The sequence below is a fragment of the Heloderma suspectum genome, chromosome 1 (assembly GCF_057233095.1).
Source record: "Heloderma suspectum isolate Gila_16-S chromosome 1, 16-S_ref, whole genome shotgun sequence".
Lineage (NCBI taxonomy): Eukaryota > Metazoa > Chordata > Lepidosauria > Squamata > Helodermatidae > Heloderma > Heloderma suspectum.
In genome coordinates this window covers 209,952,264-209,973,357 of record NC_139458.1, presented here as the reverse complement: position 1 = coordinate 209,973,357, position 21,094 = coordinate 209,952,264, and the positions used below count along the sequence as shown (strand labels likewise).

The 21,094-nt window shown below is 42.6% G+C and overlaps 1 protein-coding gene across 1 annotated transcript in view; it reads right to left on the bottom strand.

The window, feature by feature from the left end:
* KIAA2012 (KIAA2012 ortholog) overlaps positions 1 to 21,094 on the bottom strand; it is a 106,396-nt gene that overhangs the window by 75,379 nt on the left and 9,923 nt on the right. Inside the window, exons 3-5 of the mRNA XM_084818035.1 lie at positions 11,945 to 12,113; positions 10,798 to 10,959; positions 7,159 to 7,355 (exon numbers count right to left, since the gene is read on the bottom strand). Coding sequence (XP_084674161.1) covers positions 7,159 to 7,355; positions 10,798 to 10,959; positions 11,945 to 12,113 — 528 coding nt within the window. The remainder of the gene's footprint in view (positions 1 to 7,158; positions 7,356 to 10,797; positions 10,960 to 11,944; positions 12,114 to 21,094) is intronic.

Here is a 21,094-nt window from a genome sequence, read left to right as displayed (position 1 = left end):
CCTGATGTTCAGCCGGAATCTGGCTTCCTGTAACTTGAGCCCATTATTCCGTGTCCTGCACTGTGGGATGATCAAGAAGAGATCCTGGCCTTCTTCTCTGAGACAACCTTTCAAGTACTTGAAGAGTGCTATCATATCTCCCCTCAGTCTTCTCTTCTCAAGGCTAAACATGCCCAGTTCTTTCAGCCTCTCTTCATAGGGCTTTGTTTCCAGTCCTCTGATCATCTTTCTTGCCCTCCTCTGAACCCTCTCCAGTTTGTCTGCATCCTTCTTAAAGTGTGGTGCCCAGAACTGGACACAGTCCTCCAGATGAGGCCTAACCAGTGCTGAGTAGAGGGGAACTAGTACTTCCTGGGATTTGGAAGCTATGCTTCTATTAATGCAGCCCAAAATAGCATTTGCCTTTTTTGCAGCCACATCACATTGTTGGCTCATATTCAGCTTGTGATCGACAACAATTCCAAGATCTTTCTCACTTGTAGTGTTGTTGAGCCACGTATCCCCCATCTTGTAACTGTGCATTTGGTTTCTTTTTCCTAGGTGCAGAACTTGGCATTTATCCCTATTAAATGTCATTCTGTTGTTTTCTGCCCAGCGCTCCAGCCTATCCAGATCACTTTGAATTTTGTTTCTGTCTTCCAAAGTATTAGCTATCCCGCCCAATTCTGTGTCATCTGCAAATCTGATCAGCATTCCCTGCACCTCCTCCTCCAAGTCATGAATAAAAATGTGGAAGAGCACTGGGCCCAGGACTGAGCCCTGCGGTACCCCGCTTGTTACCTCTCCCCAGTTTGAGAAGGTCCCATTGATAAGCACTTTTTGAGTCCGATTCTGTAGCCAACTGTGGATCCACCGGATCGTTGTTTCATCAAGCGCACTTTGAGCTAGTTTGCTCATCAGGATATCATGGGGCACTTTGTCGAAAGCTTGCTGAAGTCGAGGTATATGATGTCTACAGCATTCCCACGGTCTACAAGGGAGGTTACTTGATCAAAAAATGAGATCAGATTTGTCTGGCAGGACTTGTTTTTGACAAATCCATGTTGGCTTCGAGTGATCACGGCATTGTTTTCAAGGTGCTTCCAGATGGATTGCTTTCTCATCTGCTCCAGAATTTTCCCAGGGATTGATGTCAGACTGACTGGTCTGTAGTTCCCAGGTTCCTCCTTTTTACCCTTTTTGAAGATAGGGACAACGTTAGCCCTCCTCTAGTCATCTGGCACTTCCCCCGTCCTCCATGATTTCTCAAAGAGAATAGATAGCAGTTCTGAGAGTTCTTTTGCCAGTTCCTTTATTACTCTAGGATGCAGTTAATCTGGCCCTGGAGATCTGAACTCATTCAAAGGAATTAGGTGTTCCTTGACCATATGCCCATCGATCTCAAGCTGCAATTCTGCCCCTTCAGCCTGCACTTCGCCTTTGCCAGGGGGCTCATAGACCCTCTTTTGGGAGAAGACTGAGCCAAAGTAGGAATTGAGCACCTCTGCCTTTTCTTTGTCATCTGTTATCGTTTTGCCATCCTTATTTAATAGCTGAACAACCATTTCTTTCCTCTGCCTTTTACTATGCACATAGCTGAAGAAAGCCTTTTTGTTGTTTTTAGCATCCCTCGCTAACCTCAGCTCGTTCTCAGCTTTAGCCTTCCTGACGCCATCCCTGCAATTCTGTGCTACCTGCCTGTACTCTTCCTTTGTTACTTGGCCTTCTTTCCACTTCCTATATGTGTCCTTTTTTGTTTTCAGGTCATCCCTAAGCTTTTTGTGAAGCCACATTGGCTTCTTCTGTTGTCTTCCACCTTTTCTTCTTGTTGGAATTGTTTGTGATTGTGCCTTGAGAATTTCCTTTTTTAAAAGCTCCCATCCATCTTGGACTCCTTTTCTCATTAGAGTCGCTTGCCAAGGGACCTTACTGATCATTGTTCTGAGTTTATTAAAATCAGCTTTCCTAAAATCCAGGGTATGCTTTTGACTACACTCGGCTTTTGCTTCCCTTAGAACCAAGAACTCAAGTGCAACATGGTCGCTTTTCCCCAGAGTTCCTATAACTGCTACTTTATCCACTAAGTCATCTCTGTGGGTTAGGATCAAGTCAAGGATAGCCGATCCTCTAGTTCCTTCCTCTACTTTCTGTAGGAGGAAGTTATCCGCCACACAATTTCCTGGAGGGGTCATGTTTTGCAGAAGATGATGATGATATCCCACTCTTCTTTTGTATTCAGAACCACTTACATCAACCTGTACATAAATGTACGTCATAAAACTCAGTTGGAACAGTCACACTAAAGCAGAGGAGGGAGGCGTTGGCTTGCAACCCACTATTTCCACCCTCCCTTAGCCCCATCTCACCATAAATTATCAGGTCCTCACTTGTACCAGGCCATGCCTCTGCTGTGCTATACCCAGGGATGTACAGATTTTGTAAAACCAGTTCCATCTGCATTTAACGGACTGTCAGGTGCCTTTTGTTTCGTTGTCAGCTCATTGGTGGAATCAGACTTTTTTCCAATTTCCCATCTTCTTCTTAAGGTGCCATCTCCTATCAGAGGGTAGCTATCATTACAGCTATTTTTGGTTTTGATGCCACTGCTCTGAATAGTTGCATAGAAATGCAGCTGAACCATTCCCTCAGATACTTTAACCATGATGTTGGTCTTCTTCCAGCTGATCTTTTTCCTTCCATTTTCCCTTGCATAATAAGTTGGAGTATGGTGTAATTTTCACCTTGGATAATATGACCAAAGTATTTTAACTTTCTTCTCTTGATGGTCCTGCATAGTACGTTCTCATGTGTTACTCGATCAATCCACAGTATTTTCAGCTTGCGTTGGTATATCCACATTTCAAAGGATTCGATCTTCCTCAGATTGTTCTTTTTAGGTGCCCAAACCTCCACTCCGTAAAATAATGTTGAAAACATATAGCATCTTACCATCTGAATCCTTACTGCAAGATTTAGGTCCCGATTACATAATAATTGTTTCATTTTAACAAATGCTGTTCTTGCCATGTCCACTCTTGCATTTATCTCTTGTGTTTGTTCATTTCTTTCATTGAGCCAAGTTCCTAGGTATTTGTATTTTGTGACTCACTCAACTGGCATATTATTTATCATAGCATTAAATGCAGTAAAAGGCTTTTTGCTTATCACCATATATTTTGTTTTCTTGGTATTTATTTTAAGGCCATACTCATTAGTTACTTTATTAATCCGATGTAATAATTTTTGTAAATTGGATATATTATCTGTCATTACTACGATGTCATCAGTGTTTCGAACTGTGTTAATTATTTTTCCATCGATGTTTATGCCAGCCATTTGTTCGGCAAGTGCTTCATTAAATATAGCTTCAGAATATAACATATATAGAATATAAATTGAACAGCACAGGTGATAGAACACAGCCTTTTCTTACTCCTCTTTGGATTTGAATTTCTTCAGATAACTCTCCATCTGTACGAACTGAGGCTGTTTGATTCCAATACAAATTTTCTATAATCCGAATCTCTTGACTATCGATATCAGTTTTTCTCAGTATGTCAATCAATCGCTCGTGACGAACTTTATCAAATGCTTTCTCGTAATCAATAAATGCCAAGTATATGTCTTTATTCATATCAAGACATCTTTGAATTAAGATGTTAACTCCAAATACTGCTTCTCTTGTTCTCATCCCACTTGTAAATCCAAACTGCGTTTCACTTATATATCATTCTAATTTCTTATACATTCAATTGTGAATAATTTTAAGAAATATTTTTAATGCATGGCACATAAGGCTGATTGTTCTGTATTTAGAGCATTTCTTTAGCATTGTCTTTTTTGGGCAATACTACGAATGGTGATTTAAGCCATTCTCTTGGTATGATACTGTCAGGTTTCCCTTTGCCTCCACTGATCTTCAAATGCCAATCAAACACAGACAAGAGGCTTCAATCTACAGCTTTTAATTCCATTACCACAAAGGGTCATACAGATGCAAATTCTCAGTGACTCTCAGTCTGCAAGTAAAATGCCTTCAGGAGGTTCAAAAGGTAGCTGCGAAAGTTGTCCACGGTTTGAAAGAAAAGGTGGGCTCACTAGCCTAACTTAAAGGGTGGGGGAAGCTCTCTCCCTCTCTCATGAGGCTTCTTAGTGCTGCTTCTAAGTTCTGCCCCGGCCATCTCCCTCTTGGCTCTGCGTCTGCGCCTTGCATCTATTAATTCAGACTCACCAAACACCGCCTCTCCCTCTTCGCTGTCTCTCATGGGGGGGGGGGTGACGAGGGACCTTCCTCCAGCTGGACCTTTGAAACCTGAGGACCCTGCCTATCCATATCTGGACTAGCCAGGGAACATACCTCCCCCATGTCTGGCTGTTCCTGTTCAGAATCTGAACTGCTCTCCCACTCCCTGCACTCAGAAGCACTCCTGACAGATACCAGTTGTATAGATAGTATTATATAAATGTACCAAGAGTTGTATTTCATCCCCTTCAATAAACTTGAGTAATTCAATTGGTATCCCATCAGGACTGACAGCCTTCTTTTCCGTTACATTCCTTATAACATATTCTACCTTCTCACACATTATATCAGGTCCATCTCTTAACTCCATCCTCTTTATTCAACTCTGGTCTTATATCATCAAATAATTCCTTAATATAGTTTTCCTATCTCTTAAGTTTTTGTGGTAATTCTGCTATGATTGTTCCATGTCTATCTTTTAGTAAATCGGACTGTTTCTTTTTCCCTGCAGCTGTCACCTCCTTCACTTTTTTATGTAACCCAAATGTGTCATACTTGCTTTCTAGTTCTTCAATTTCTTTACATCTGCCTACTATACATTTCTCTTTTGCTTCTATGATCTTATGTATATCATTATATTTTATTGTGTCACATCCCTTATATTTTCTTCTTTCTTCCATCAAAGCCAGGATCTCAGAGGTCATCCATTTTTGCTTTCCTTTAAATCTATTCTTTTTAAAATTGGTCTTACTTGCTTTCAATATAGCTTATTTTATTTTATTCCACCTTTCATTGACATTTAAGTGGGTTTCATTGTTGTTTTTAATATTTTGTAAATTCTCCTTTATTTTTCTCTTCACCTCTTCTTTTATTTCGGTATTTCTAAGCATGTCGATATTTAAGCTTTGTGTTGTTATTTTCTTTCTTAATTTCTTTAATCTTATATTAAAAACTGCAACAACTGAATTGTGATTGATTTTACATCAGTACCTGGATATGTTTTTACTGATTTGATGGCATTTCTATATCTTTTATTAATGTTGATAAAATCAGTTTGATTTCTGATGATATTCTCTTTTGTATGTCTAGGAGATGTCCTTGTATATAGTCTTCTTTTCAGAAGTTTAAGCCATGTATTTGTTATAACCAGATCCTTCATTTGACAAAACTCTATCAGCTTTTCACCTCTATCATTTCTGTTACCTAAACTCCAACATACTCACCGACTTTTCCTTCCCCTACTTTTGCATTCAAATCTCCAAAAATTATATCGATGTCATATTTCTTAGTTATTTTAAGAGCCTAATTTATTTGATCATAAAAGTCATCAATTTTGTAATCACTTTTATCTGCTGTAGAGGTATATATTTGTATATTAATTTTACCAACTTGGGACTTCAGCTGTATCATTATTAATCTCTCCAAGTACCTTACAGCATTCAAAATCGATTTTTTAATTTCTTCACATACCAGTACTGCTACTCTATATCTATGATTCTTGTCATTTCCCAAATTTGTGCAAATATCACATTTGCAAAAATTTGCTCTCGTGAAAATGTACAAATCCACCCCCAAATGCACATGATTTTCATGCTTTGCCTATGGGGAAAATACACATTTTCCACTGGTGTTTTTTTTTTTTTATTTTACTCATTCTTCTACGACTAAATTTGCATAAAATTCCAGAAAGTTAAAAAAAAAAAAAAAGGTCTGCAAGTCCGTGGAATCCATGCAACCTGGGAAAAGCCAGTCTGCTTCGGGATTCGTGGGTCAGATTCATAGAAATCCAAACTCATTTGATTCCATTGTGGATTTCTCCAACATCCCTAGCTATGCCATGACAGATATAGACTTTTTCCATTCAGCTATGAAAGGTACAAGAGCCGTACCCTCTAGAGCACTTGGTCATCACATGATTAGGAAGCCTCAAAAACTACAATGCTAGTCCTGTCTAAATTACTTAACACATCCAGAGCCCCCTTGCTACTACAGCACTGAAATGAGGGCTGAACCTTGGGGTCAAAGGCCAGGACCCCACAGCCTGTGTGTGTGTGTGGGGGGGAATGACCATTCAGAGAGTGGCAAGTGACAACGGCATCACACAAACTCCACTTTATACCTGTAGTTATGATGGTGCTATGGCTGATGTGAGTTTAAAATGCAAAACTGCATATCCTCAGAGCATTATGATTTTTTCATCAGGGTTGCCAAAGTTTTATTGTTGTTGCTTTAACATACCAGGAATGTAGAGATAGTTGTGATGCATGGAACGGCAGGGAGGAGAGATGAGAAATGTTTCTTGTGTGCTTCACAACTGAAGTAATATACATGGCTGTCTAAAGCCCCCACCCCACTCCAGAAGACTGTTAAATCAAGGCTCTGAAATTACCAAGCGGCTCCATTGCTTGCTAAACTTCAGAATGCTCTTATAGTTACGTTCAGTGAGGTACTGTTGAATGAGCTACTGTTAATGACCCTGGACTAATGATAGTGACGTCACCTTCTATCTGCAGTGTGAGGGAAGTTTCAAAGCTTGCAATGCTAAGCCCCAGAAGTTGGTTTCTTTCGGCCCTGCTCATTAAATATAAACCTGCAAACCCTGAGGGAATGGATAACCTTCTCATCTTTGTCCTTACAACATAGTCCCCAGAAGTGCTACTAATGTGGTTCCATTCTTACACCTTTGAGCAAAACTACGAACATGTTAGCCCACCAAACAGATGTAAAATTCAGTCACAACTGCACCAAGTACATCTCTGCTTCCCTTTTTCTGTTGAATAACTAAAATACAATTTAGCTAGTGTTGTTGGAACTCTGAGGCGTTCAAGCCACTCCCAAGAAGAATATTTTGGCTAGTCTTGTATCTGTATTGAAGGGAATCAGGAAATCACTAACTGGCAGACGGTAGTAGAATGCTAGGAAAAAACTTGTAATACCTCTGGGATTCCTCTACATGCTGTATTCTGACTCCAGGTGTTCTCTTTTGTATGCTGCGGTCTCAGGTGAAAGCTCAGTCTTCTTACTGAAATCCTTAAAGGAATTCGAGCTCTTTCTCTGGCATTTCCCCCTTCTTCATAGTCTTCTACCAGCCTGGCTTTATTCTCAGATTGCTTGTGAAATGAAGGGCCAAGGACTGCAGGATAGGTGAGGATGTCAGTATCGCAGCACAAGATGAAGTGGTCACGTAACACAGAAAATACGTCCTCGCTTAGGGAAAAAGTACGATATTTACAGCACAAGCCTATATATGTTTACTCAGATGTAAACCCCACTGTGCTTAACGGGGCTTATTCCTGAGTGTGTATATGCTGGCATGGTCGGGCAGTTTTCACATATCATGTATAATGATCTGTGAAAACTGTATTGTTAACACAGCACTGGATGGCATTGTTCTAATAATTAGTATTATTTATTTATGCAATAATGTATATCCTGATTTTCCACTCCAAAAAGGAGTCACTCAAAGCAGTTTACTATATATATATATATATATATATATATATATGAATGACATGAAAGTAACAATAATCCATCATTATTACCAAACTCAAAGCAGCATCAACACAAAAACACAAAGAGCCCAAACTAATATTCAGTACATGGAGGGAGCAATCCTATTGGGATAGGTGGCTGCCTCTGAACTCGGAGGTGACCGCCTATCCAATGCATGGCTGGAGGCATGCAGACAGGATCATCTCCTCTGCATTGCAGCCACCCAGCATTCGCAGCTAGATGGCTGATTTTGGCTGTCTAGCTGTGGGACATCAGAGTGCACAGTGGGGAGGCCAGACAATGCATAGGAAGCATCATACCAGCACTTCCGCACTCCCTGCCCCCGGGAATGCCCCCTTTTGCCCCGCTCCGTGCTGTTCTTACAAGCCCGGAGTCCGGGGACGATCCACACCACCTACAAGGTGGTGGGGGAGGGGGTGGGGAGGCGGCTCTCCAGGAACCAACCAATCCTATGGCCATCTAGCTGCTGTCTAGCAGCCATAGGATTGCACCCTAAGAAAGCAATCCTATGGTTCCTGGGAGAGCATCCCAGAGACCACAGGATGGCTCATAAAGCCCCTCCAAGGTTGGAGACAGCTCTCTGACCTCAGAAGTGGGGGTTGGAGATCTGACTCCAGACCCCTCCCCCTTGCAGTCAGCATGGAGAGAACCACGCTGGCTGCCTCTCTGAGGTCAGAAAATCTGAGGGGGGAAAGGGGGCATTCTGGTGGGCAGGGGGGGGAAGAGACTGGAGAGGCCAGGATATGATTTATCTTGAGGCTACTCCCCCTCCAAAGCGCCCTTGCTAGATGGGCTGAAAAGCCCATTTGGCGAAAATGCAGGAGATCAGAGAATGGGGAAGTGATCTGCCAGTTTCTGCATGGCAGGGCACAGGAAACTCAGAAGCCTCTAAGCTTGGGGGTTTCCAAGTGGTGAGGGCACAATCAATAGGATTGCGCCCTAAATTAGGCAGCAGAATCAATTGCCTGTTGAAAGAGAAATGTCTTCAACTGCCAGTGGAATTTTTATTTATTTATTTATTCATTCATTCATTCATTCATTCATTTCATTTCTATACCGCCCAATAGCCGAAGCTCTCTGGGCGGTTCACAAAAATTAAAACCAAACAGCACACAATAAAACAATTTAAAATATACAGAACATTAAAACCACAATATAACAATACAACCACAATAAAACCTAGCAGCAGTGCAGGAGTTTAAAATACAGATTTAAAACAGCAAAGCTAAAAATTTAGAAAGCTAAAATGCTAAAATGCCTGGGAAAATAAAAAGGTCTTCACCTGGCGCCGAAAGGAATACAATGTAGGTGCCAGGCGAACCTCACTAGGGAGCTCATTCCAGAGCCGGGGTGCCACAGCAGAAAAAGCCCTCCTCCTAGTAGCCACCCGCCTCACTTCCTTTGGCAGGGGCTCACGAAGAAGGGCCGCTGACAATGATCTTAAGGTCTGGGCAGGCACATATGGGAGGAGGCGATCCTTCAGGTAACTTGGCCCCAAGCCATTAAGGGCTTTGAATGTTAACATCAGCACTTTGAATTGGGCCCGGAAATGGACTGGCAGCCAGTGCAGCTGGAAAAGTACTGGCGTAATATGAGCTCGCAGGCCAGTCCCTGTTAACAATCTTGCTGCCCTATTTTGGACCAGCTGAAGTTTCCGGACCGTTTTCAAAGGCAGGCCCACGTATAACGCATTGCAGTAATCCAGACGAGAAGTTATCAGAGCATGGATAACTGTAGCTAGGCTATCTCTGTCCAGATAAGGGTGTAGTTGGTATACCAGCCTAAGCTGATAAAAAGTGCTCCGTGCCACTGAGTTCACCTGTGCCTCAAGTGAAAGTTCTGGATCCAAGAGCACCCCCAAACTACGAACCTGATCCTTTAGGGGGAGTGCAACCCCCTCCAGAACAGGTTGAATATCACCTAGCCGGGCAGACGAACCACCCACTAACAGTACCTCTGTCTTGTCTGGATTGAGTTTCAGTTTGTTGGCCCTCATCCAGTCCATTACCGTGTCCAGGCACTGATTCAGAACAGCCACTGCCTCACCTGGTTTTGATGAGAAAGAGAGGTAGAGCTGGGTGTCATCCGCATATTGATGGCACCTCAGCCCACACCTCCGGATAACCTCCCCCAGCAGTTTCATGTAGATGTTAAACAGCATGGGGGATAAAATAGAGCCCTGTGGAACCCCATGGCATGATTGCCATGGCACAGAGCAATAATCTAGATAGAGAGGAAGGTGCGGAAGGAAGATCTTGGGGCTGGGAGTTCCATGAAATGGGTGAATGCCACAGAGAAAGCCCTCTTGCGAGTTGCCTCTGACCATACCTCAGAAGGTATGCATGCAAGAGGACACAACAGCTGATCTTAATGGGCATGCAGCTTAGGAGACAGTCTTTCAAGTAGTCCTGCCTCAAGCTGTTTAGAGCTCTAAAGCCAATAACCAGCATCTTGAACTGCACTCAGAAACCAGGGCTGGCTGAAGACATTTTGCTGCCTGAGGCAAGGACAAGATGGTGACCCCTCCCATTCCATGTACAAAAACCAAATGGACTGGTAGTTGAATCTTCCTCCGCCACACTTCCGCCACCTCCTCCATGGAGGGCATCCTCTTCCACACCTGAAGGCAGCAGGATATCTTAGGGGGTGCAGGGTAGGCCACGTGACCCAAAGCTCTCTCCTACAACACCTTGCTGCCACCTCCCATCATCTATTGCCTGAGGCGACTGCTTCACTCTGCCTAATGGTAGGGCCGGCCCCGTCAGAAACTAACTGGCAGCCAGCACAGCTGATGCAATAAAGGGGTCACATAATCCCAGCACATTCCCAGCCAAAAGTTTAGCAGCTAAACATTTTCAAGCGTTTTTTGAGGGCAGCCCCACATAGAACATGTTACAGTAGTCCAAACAAGATATGGCAATGGTCTGACATACATTAGTTATGACTGACTGTACCAGGAACAGATACAGTTGTCATTTTAGCTGAAGCTCCCTGTACAGACATTAAAATCAAATCATAAATTTCTGTGTGTCATGTTAAAATATATTCATTTTCTACTGTACCTGGATTAGCCTCTTGTTCATCTAACTCAGTCTGTAAGTATGGACAAGGTGAGCACAAAATATGCAGAAGATTATATTTTGGTGGGACAGCTGACAGATCCTGTAGTTTCTTTCTGCGATCTGGTGAGTTTCCCTCAAGCAAAAAAGGGTCCTTGATGTATCCTGAAATGTATATAACAACATACATATGTGATTTGAAAGAAGAAGTAATGCAAGAAGTGGCCTTATACTGAGCCAGATCATTGGTCCATCTAGTTCAGTATTGTCTACAGTCAGGGTGCCAAACCTCTTTTAGCTCAAGGGCCAAATTCAATTTCAGAGAAGCTCCCAGGGCTGCAGTAGTGGGCAGGGCCAAAGGCAAAAGAGGCAGAGCCAAAACACCAAAATTACCAGTAGAGTTTAGCTTAAAGCTCTTACTGTCAATAACTAAACCCTAGGAGAGTCAACTACCTCCGAAAGGCAACCTCCGAAAGTCACCTCCTAAAGTTACTTCCTAAAGGTAGCTAAGCCATTGGGAGAGGTATGCCTACATACACCAGTTGCTAGGGAACATGGGCGGGAGGGTGCTGTTGCACTCCTGTCCTGCTTGTGGGTTTCCTGTGGGCAGTTGGTTGGCCACTGTGTGAACAGAATGCTGGACTAGATGGATCCTTGGCCTGATCTAGCTGCTTAGGGTCTTAGGTTCTTATTTCAACCTTCTAGAATGGAAAAAAACCTGCACAAAAGCTAGGAAACCACCATGTGGTTAGGGTAAAAGGGCATCACCATCTGCAGAATCCCAGAGGAAAGCCCTGGAGGAGTTGGCCTGTGGGCCTGAGGCTCAACTCCCCTGGTCTACAGTACACTGACTGGTAGAGGCTCTCCAGGCTTTCAGGCAGATCTTTCTAACTTGTTGCACATCATCCAGAAATGTAGCAATTTGTGTCCTATCTAGTTATGCTTGAAATCAGTGGGACTGTTCCCCATGTATTTTAATCAATACTGCAACAGGACTTTGGAAAGACCATTATTTATTTTGAAAACATGTTTCCTACAATTGTATTTTCTGTCCCATCAGTTTACAATGGTTTTGTTTCGACATGTCATAAAGGGCTACCTTGAAATATATCTGCACTGATCTTGGCTTATTGTTTTTAGTCAAACTGACCTGCACACTGAAGCTTTCGTAAAATGCTTGGATCCCAGGTCTGAGAGAGTTTGAGGAGGTACCTCTTGGCTGAATAGCCTGGTCTCATCTGTCTCTCGGTCTGGATGTCTGGATCGCTTAGGAAGTGAAGATATGGCTGCCAAGCCATCCTTTTCTTATCCTTCCATAGCTATAATATGGACAGCAAGATGTCAACATCTTAAAACATACATCCCCATAAAATGGATGATTGACAGATTTTAGTCAAATTTCCCCTAACGATGTTTGAAGGTATCTCCAACCCAAAGAGTTGAAGAAGGGGACAACATGATGGCTTATGCAGACAAATAAGTGTTTTGGGGCTCACAAAGTACCTAAATATTCCCCAAACTCATTTGAACAATGAGGGTGATGACAGACAGAGCATATTAAGAGCAGTAGGGCATTTAGAAAGCAACCTGATATCATTTAATATGAGTATATATTTTTCTGGCCCAGGGCAAGCTCTAAAAAGCCAGTTCTGAATGTTTTCAGTGTAATTAAGTTTGAAAAGGTAAAAACCAATTCTAAAGGGCTAGCACCTGCAAAATCACCAACATACCCTATCAAATCCCGTGAGCAATTTTGCAACTGTTTTTTAAATGTGTGCAATTTTTTAATAAGGTGAAGGATGAACATACATAATATAAACATTTATGTTTCTTTTTTTTAAGTGGACACCTCCCTGAAAAATGCGGTGGTGTAGGACTGATGGCAAAACATCATTTGAATTTATTGTATTAGGGGGCCCATTCTAGTTCTAGTTGACCATAAGATATGAGTTAACCATCAACTAATTGCAGGAGAATTTTGATGTATTTTTGCACACCAGAATGCACATCCCAGCCCAGTTGGACTGCATCCTCACTTGTATGAAATCTTAATGTGTATCCAGTTTATGTCCACAGTGCCCGATCCAGCAAATGATGTGTGTACATAAACCAGTTGACACACAGAGATCTCATTTCCTGTGTTGGGGCACAACTAAGTAAGTTTTATTTGTTTTGGCCATAAACCACAACAAAACTGAAATGCCAATACAAAATGCAATCCAAGCATAGTATTCACATAAGGTAATGACATGAACCATGGTAATAAGAACCATACAGGTTTTCAAGATATACACAGTTAATCATTAAAGCAATCTGTCATATATGTGGAAAAGAGCTTTTGACACAAACTCCATTGCAAGGGCATAAATCAGTTAACACACACTAATCTCCTTAGCTGGATTGGGACGGAAATGTGTAAGTCAACCTTCCTCAATCCTTGAGAAGTGTTGGACTACAGCTCCCATAATTCCAAGTCAGCATGGCTATGATGGCTGGGAATTATGGTTGTAGTCCAACACATCTGGAGAGCACCAGGTTGGGGGAGGAAGCTGGGATCACACTTCAGGTGAATCATTGCGATCACTTTTAAAATATTACATCTATATTCTCTCCAACTGAGACATGAAAAAAGATGAGAAGTTTCCTGACGATGGAGGTCTAAGACTTAATTTTTCTTATTTGGAAGCTGATGACTATCTTAAAAACTTTTTGATGGCAAACGAGATTCTATTAAATAAAAATGAATTTAAACTTAAAACAGATCCTGAATCAACTTCTTAGGGCCGATCTACATTGCACCCACCATCGCAATGAATTTGGTGTCCCGTCAGGATAAACACTCTCGCATTAAAACGTGATAAAAACACCCATTTTCCCTGTTGCGATGCTTCATTGAATTCTCAAGCTCGGTTCACACTCGAGCGCTGTGCTGTTTTCCTGCTCTTAAAGACGGAGGCTCCCATTGGAGGATCAGGAACTCTTCCTGTTTTTGCTGATTCCACACCCACCATGCTCACAGCTCTCAATGGCCCGATGTCGTCTTCCAGCTACTGATTGCATAGCTTCCTCAGCACTCAATGTTTCCTCAGCAACAAGCAAAGGGCTGGATGTGTTCACGCTTGTCTGATCTTGGAAGCTAAGCAGGGTTGGCCCCAGTCAGTAGTTGGATGGGCGACTGCCTGGGAATCAGGCTTCCTGCTACGTTTTACCCCCTCCTATCCCCCGCTCCAGATTTTTTTAAAAATTAAGGCGTTACCTTTGAAGAACCATAGCTTCTCTGCGATTTTTTTTTTCTAGCTCAGGCATGATCTTCGAAGAATCGAAGAATCGTGGCTTCTCCGCGATGTTTTTTTTCCTAATTCAGGCATGATCTTCGAAAATTCAAAGCTGTGAAGCTTCACAGCTTCGAATCTTCAAAGATCATGCCTGAATTAGAAAAAAAAACATGGCGGAGAAGCCATGATTCTTCGAAGATAACACCTTAATTTTTTAAAAAAATCCAAGGGGATAGGAGGGGGTAAAACGTAGTCTCACTGAAAGGGATGGAACAACCCCCTGCTCAGTGCAGGAAGCCTGATTCCCAGGCAGTCGCCCATTCAACTACTGACCAGGGCCGACCCTGCTTAGCTTCCGAGATCAGACAAGCACGCGCACATCCAGCCCTTTGCTTGTTGCTGAGGAAACACTGAGTGCTGAGGAAGCTATGCAATCAATAGCCGGAAGATGACATCGGGCCGTCTAGAGCTGTGATTGGACAGGAGGGAAATACAAACACCTCCATATATGGACAGGCAGGGGAGGGGACTACGACCAGATACAGTAGAGAAGGCGGACAATCAAAGCACATTAAGGGGAAATACCAGGATATCAGGGTATTGAAAGCGGGAGTACAGAAGTGGGAAATTCCGGTTCCAATTCGAGGCGGCTACTGCGTAGTGTGAAAGACGGGCAGTGAACCCTCAATGGAAGCGAAAAAACCCATAAGTGTAGATCCACTCTTAAAGTATTCTGTGAAGTACTGTGCTTCACTGAGTTTTTTAAATCTTGCTGGGGGGGCACTCCAGGTTGAGTTTAATCTATGATTAGAAAAATACCAAAGGCCCTAATAATGCAGACAAAATGGCTCTTATCATACTGAGAAAAAAAAAAAACTTGTCGATTTCTAGCACCCTCCTATTTATGAGATTGCTTCATCATTAGTAGAACCCAGTTTGGGGACTGAAGTAGCATGTTATATGTACTGTGATAGCTAGATAATAATATACAAATGCACTGTTGAGGGACTTTATGCCTGAAGACCCTTATAGTCTTTCCAGTTTTACATTAATACAGTGATGGTTGTACCTACTGCAAAGAACAAAAACCCAAAAGACAACCTGGAGAGCTCATCCAAAAGAATAATGAAAAAATTAGGTTTGCTTTTTTAAAGATGAGTGAGGAAGATCACTAGATTGTTGGAGTTCCTGTTAAAGTTGCTCCTGCTCCCACCCTAGCTGGTAGCGTGGAGTGGGGTGAGGTGAAGTGTGAGCTTCTACAGGAATCCATTAAGCTTCCTGGCAAGCCCTGATTCAGGAGGGAGCGTGCCATGCGTGCACGCGCACACACACACACACACACAGGCTTCTCCACATGTGTCCCTAGCTGAATTAGGAGCAGGGCACATTAATGGGTGCTGAGGCGCCATGAGTCTGGTTCCTCCCCGTTGTTATAAATTTTGGAGCACCTTCAATTTATAGTTTTAGTATTTAAGAAGCTTTGGCTGATTGATACCCTTCAAAAAGAGGATACACCAAAAATTGTTTTAGGTGAGTTCCATCTGCGGTTTTATACTAACAGGAATTAGTAAGGGATCTTTTGATCCAGTTTTCATTTTCATTATAAAATATACTTCTTTTAACATCACATCACAATATAACGTATTACACAAGACACTTTCCTACTTATTATAAAGGAGAGTATTGTTACAGGTTTTAAGATCTTAATAGTTTAATGGGAAATAATATTTTTTGAACATTTCTATCAAAGATTTTCAGGCCTAATCGTCTAAAAGGAAAGCATTCGTCTAAGTACCAAGTTTTCTATTCAGCTCCGAATAGGTTGTTTAGCTGACAGCTACCTGTTGAAGCCTGGTGAGCTTCGAGATGGGAAGATGCTGCCTCATGACAAAATCAGAACAAATTTACACAGTTTGTGTAGAGATTATTTCATAGCTTATAGTATCTGCTGTACCATAAATTAAGGCTCACAGACTTCACTTCTAAAAAATTCCCTTAACATTAACACACACACACACACACAAGGTGTATACATACACCTTTAAGGCTAAATATAATTAATTGTGAATTATATCTTTGAGAAAACAACTCATCACTTAACATTTGCTAATTAAACCTAAATAGACAAATACTTCTAGACAAAGATATACCAAGCTTTTTGGTGTTTGCACCTCATGCAATATTTCTTGCTCATTAGTTGATAAGTGAAAGTACACTTTTGACCTTGAATAATAGAGGCTTATACCTTTTCATGACTCAAATAATTCTTTGACCCAAGTGATAGGGCTTTATAAGCCAGCTCTCCATTTCTTCGGGTACTATCCAGGTCATCTTTTCAATTAGTTTTCATAAGTCACCCAGAATTAATTGTGAACCTGCTTGTGTCTGCGTGTGTCTTCCTTTTAATACAATCACCACTTATTTAAATGTTTGAATTGTGAATTAGGCAGCACAGGAGGGGGTGGAGATTGGTTCTCACGGAACTGACCTATCCTATCGCTGTCTAGCTGCTGACTAGCCGCCATAGGATTGCGCTCTTATTGAATTTGAGAGAAAGCTTTTCTTGGAGGGTGAATATTACCATAAAAGGATTTCAAGACAAGGAAAGATTAACTGTAGTGCTTGAGAGGGAGGAATACCCGGTTTGGGGAAAATAAGTCACGGTGGCATATTTCCTACTGTGCTGGTGTACATGTGCTGTGCATGTGTACATGTGCTGGGGGAGGCGGGAGTTGCATCATTAACATCGCTGACACAGCTTGCTGCATCATGCAAACTTGCTGAAGGCAGCTTGTTGCCATGGTTAACAAGCCACCCCAGAACCCTAAAACAACCCGTGGGTTTCTGGGTGACTTGCTAACCACGGCAACAAGCCACCCTTGCTGGGTTCGCATGACACAGCAAGCCGTGCCAGCGAGTATAATTATGCAAACCCTCCCAGCATGCAAACGGCATGTGCAGTGGCAGAAATAATTCTGCTCCCTGAGTAAATGCTTAAAGAACATCTTCTTTCAGTCCTGGAACAATGCTGAAGGAGAGAGTGGATAACCTTATACAGTTTATTTTAAAAAGAACATTTTTAAAAGACCAGTTCCAGGGCGAACTGGGGGCCTTATCCTATATGGATGGGTTCTCCTTAAGTTGGGGAGGGGGGCTTACCTTACAGCAGGGGTGGGTAGCTTGTGGCCCTCCATATGTTTTGTTCTACGACTCCCATCAGCCCTAGCCAGTATGGTCAATGATGACAGATAATGGGAGTCATAGGCCAAAACATCTGGAGAACCATAAGTTGCCCACCCCTGCTTTGCAGCATGGTAGTGCAATGGACTTTTCCCTTTCCCCCCTCCTTTTTCCCCTTATCTGAGTCTTTGATATGTTTCATTATACAGCCACTAGATGGCGCTGTGGTTTAGCGCCTCTTATTGCAGGTTTTCCTCTTCAGGAGGCAACTCAAGCAGAAGTCAAGCACTGTAATTGGATAGCTCATTATCTCCAATCTTTTTACAAATGGAATAAAGGTAATTTACCACTGGAGATGCCCTGGAGGCTGACGATGCCATGCAAAGGACCCGCAGACTTCCATGAGTAACCAATCTCAATAGCAGGATAAAAGCTCCATGTGACGAAGCCTCATTTTATTTTTCCCATAATATCCTAAAAGTTGCAACCGTCTGGGGCCTTGTGGGAAAAGCAAAATGATGGATGCTATAAAAACATGGTGACCCCACTACCCCATGGTGACTGCCATTCCCCCACCCTCAAAATACACACATCCCATTTGTGAGAGCTAGGCTCTTTTGTCAGCACACAACCCAGCAAGTCCATTATTAGGATATAGATTAGAATGAACAAGGAAAAAGGACATTACTAAGCAAGCTGCCCTCTATCGGAGTATACACACCTAAGTTGCAGTGTAACACTATAGTTAAAACTCTACGTTTGAAATAGTTTCATCAAACCAATTGCTGGAGCAAACATTTGAGAAAACAGCCATTGGTTATAATTTACAATATTTTTTGTACTTCTGTTTTGCTCATTTAACAATATGTCAGTGTACTGACATGCGTCACCTATCTGAGGCGTAGGATATAGGGAATACAAATTGAACAAATAGCTTTAAAACACAGCTGGAAAGGTGAAAAATGTTATATGAGGACTCCAATTCATGTGCCTCATTAGTGACTTATCGGTGGCAAGGAGGTTTGTTCTCCTCTCTACAATTTTGTGGTCCCCCCCCTTTCTTTCAGCTGAAGCAAGACTTGAAATTTAGGGGAACTGACAAAATCTAAATTGGTCTTGGTTTCTAACTGAGCTGAATGACATTGTATTGTATTATTGGCATGTACTGATGCCTTGTTATGAAAACTACTGAAGAGCTTTGACTAACAGCAAGCATGCTGAGACCTGTCCATTTTCTTTGGAACCACAGCTAGCTTCTCTGCATATTCCCTCTGTTCCCAGGTTCCAATTTACACATTTCTGCTCAAGGCTATTTGTGTGGGCATTTCTGGTTTCAGTAATTTTTCTTCACCAGTAAATATTCAATAAGCACAGTGGGTGTTGACTTACTGTAGAGGGGACCTTGGCATTGTGTGTAGTCTAATCAGCTCCAGATACATGTACACTCTCCTATCAACTATGGGCTCATTCCTCTACCAGCTACTACTGAGTATGTACACCAGACTTCGGGAGCTTCCAGACTAGGCTTGTATTGTGCAAGTGCCCTGCCACATTCACAGAATGTTATGGAGGGTCCAGACGTCATCGTCTTCCATCTGTAACCCTCCCATGGATTCCCACCTCTGCTACTTTTTTCTTACCACAAAAAGTCCATTAAGGTGGGAAAGATGGAATAGCTGCACAACGCCTTTAATATTATTTATTTATTTATATTACATTTATATCCCACCTTTTTTTCCTCTTGCAAGGAGCCCAAGGCAGTGTACATGATCCTCCTCCTCTTCATTTTATCCTCACAACAGTCCTGTGAGGTAGGTTAGGCTGAGAATCATTGAATGGTCCAAAGTCACCCAGTGAGCTTCGTGAATAAGTGGGGACTAGAAACCGGGACTCTGGAGTCCCAAAGCCTTTCTACACAAGGCATTTATTGTGCGCTCGTGATTCCTTGCTCATGGTAATTTGCAGGTGCTTTACACGACATCATTTTCCAGGGCCTCTCCCATGCTTTGTAACCATTATGGGGGGGGGGGGTCCTAATGAGGAAAGTCTGGTATTTTTGTGAATGGCGGCACAAAACCCTCGTGTATTTGCGCAATTCCACTATTCCACAGCATCACCTAGTGGTTGTGTAGTAGAACATATAGAAAGGCAGAGAAAGAAAAGCCGTAGAAAAATACATGTGTAAACAAGTCGATCTTAATCCCACAAAGAATCCAGAAACAGAAGCCTTGGTAAAGTAAGCAGGTTAAAAGCCTCATGGAGAAGCGCCCCCCCCCCCCATCTAATCACTGCACTCCACCACACTGATTGGTAGTGCTAGGAGGTGTCCATCTGGAAGCACTTTTCATCTAACCCTGCCTCTTGTAGGGTCAGGAACTAGATCAAACAGTTAATAAACAGGCCACCTCTAAAGGAGCACTGATTGTGAAAGTCACAAAAGCTCTGCTTGTCCACCGTTCCTTAACATAGTGCTTAGTCCCTATGCTTGTCAAAAGAAGTCCATTTTAAGGAGTTTGTGAAGGGAAGGGTTTTATAGTGTTTGCTCTGGTAGTATTCATTCTTCCCAGCTGCCTGCCCTCCTGTAGTGTGTTTTGTATAAGGCACTGGTGGGACACCATAGCAGGTGAGGAAAGGATGCCATTAGCATCTTGCCAAGCTGCCCATCAGAGGCTCAGGCCAAGGTTCTATGCTTCCTAGCAGCTACAAACCACGCTTTCCCCCCTCCCCCTCCAAGCCAGCATGGAGAGAACTGCGCCGGCTGCCTCTCCACGCTCCATAAACACAGCGTGGAGACAGGGGAAAGGAGGCATTCCTCGGGGCGGGGAGGGGAAGGGAAGGGAAGAGGCCAGGGTGGCTGGCTTACACCTTTTCCTATGGCCGCCCCAGCCTCCACCCTCCCCCACCCAAAAGTCTCTGCTAGACAGGCAAAATCGCCCGTCCTAGACGGGAGTCTAAAATGCAGTGCGGGAGGCAGGAAGCGCCTCCCTCTCTGCATAGGATACGCATAAGCCCCCGAGTTCAGGGGCTTCCGAGTACCCAGGGCGCAACCCATAGGATTGTGCCCTTATTCCAGGAAGCCTTCCTTGACTAACCAGCCATGGTTTTGATCGGTATTCTGTTTTAAAAAATAATAATTTAAAAAATATTTGGAGTTTTATTCCTTTATCTTCTTATTCTTTTATCTTTTATTGTTCACCGCTCCGGAATCTGTCTAGTAGAGGCGCATAAATAAATAAATAAATAAATAAATAAATAAATAGGTGTGCGTGTTTGTGTGTATAAACACACACACTATTTGCCACTCTTCCACTAAGAAAACATCAGTGTGCCTGATTGGATGGTTTGATGGGTAACTCCATCTTCATTTTCTGCCATCTCTTACGGCAGCATGATTTGCAAGTGCCTGAAAATATCCCTGCTGGATTCTAATTGTTTGTGGCAGTCGGCACATGATTTCATGTGTTTGGTCACAGCAGTACCCTTTTTCTGCTCCTTTAATCTTTGATGGATGTCGTGCTTGGATACATTGATGTGGCTCATACCACAGGCGGTGATTTCAGAGGCGCCTTTTGTCTTCGTTCTTGAGGCATGGAGTCCTTATTGGGTCGGACAGTATTTATTAATGGATTCCCTTCCCAGGGATGTTAAACAGGGAATTTTGTTGTTGACTGTAATGGCTAGTTTAATCTATTCAGAGATGCCAGATGCTTCTGGCAACCGCTACCTTACGTGTACAGAGGTATCCCTCACTAGCCAAAATTCTCCTTTAGAATACTTCTTGAAGGACATTTTAATTTCTTTAAAATTAGCAAATCCGCATTACAGGTTTATTTATTTATTTACAA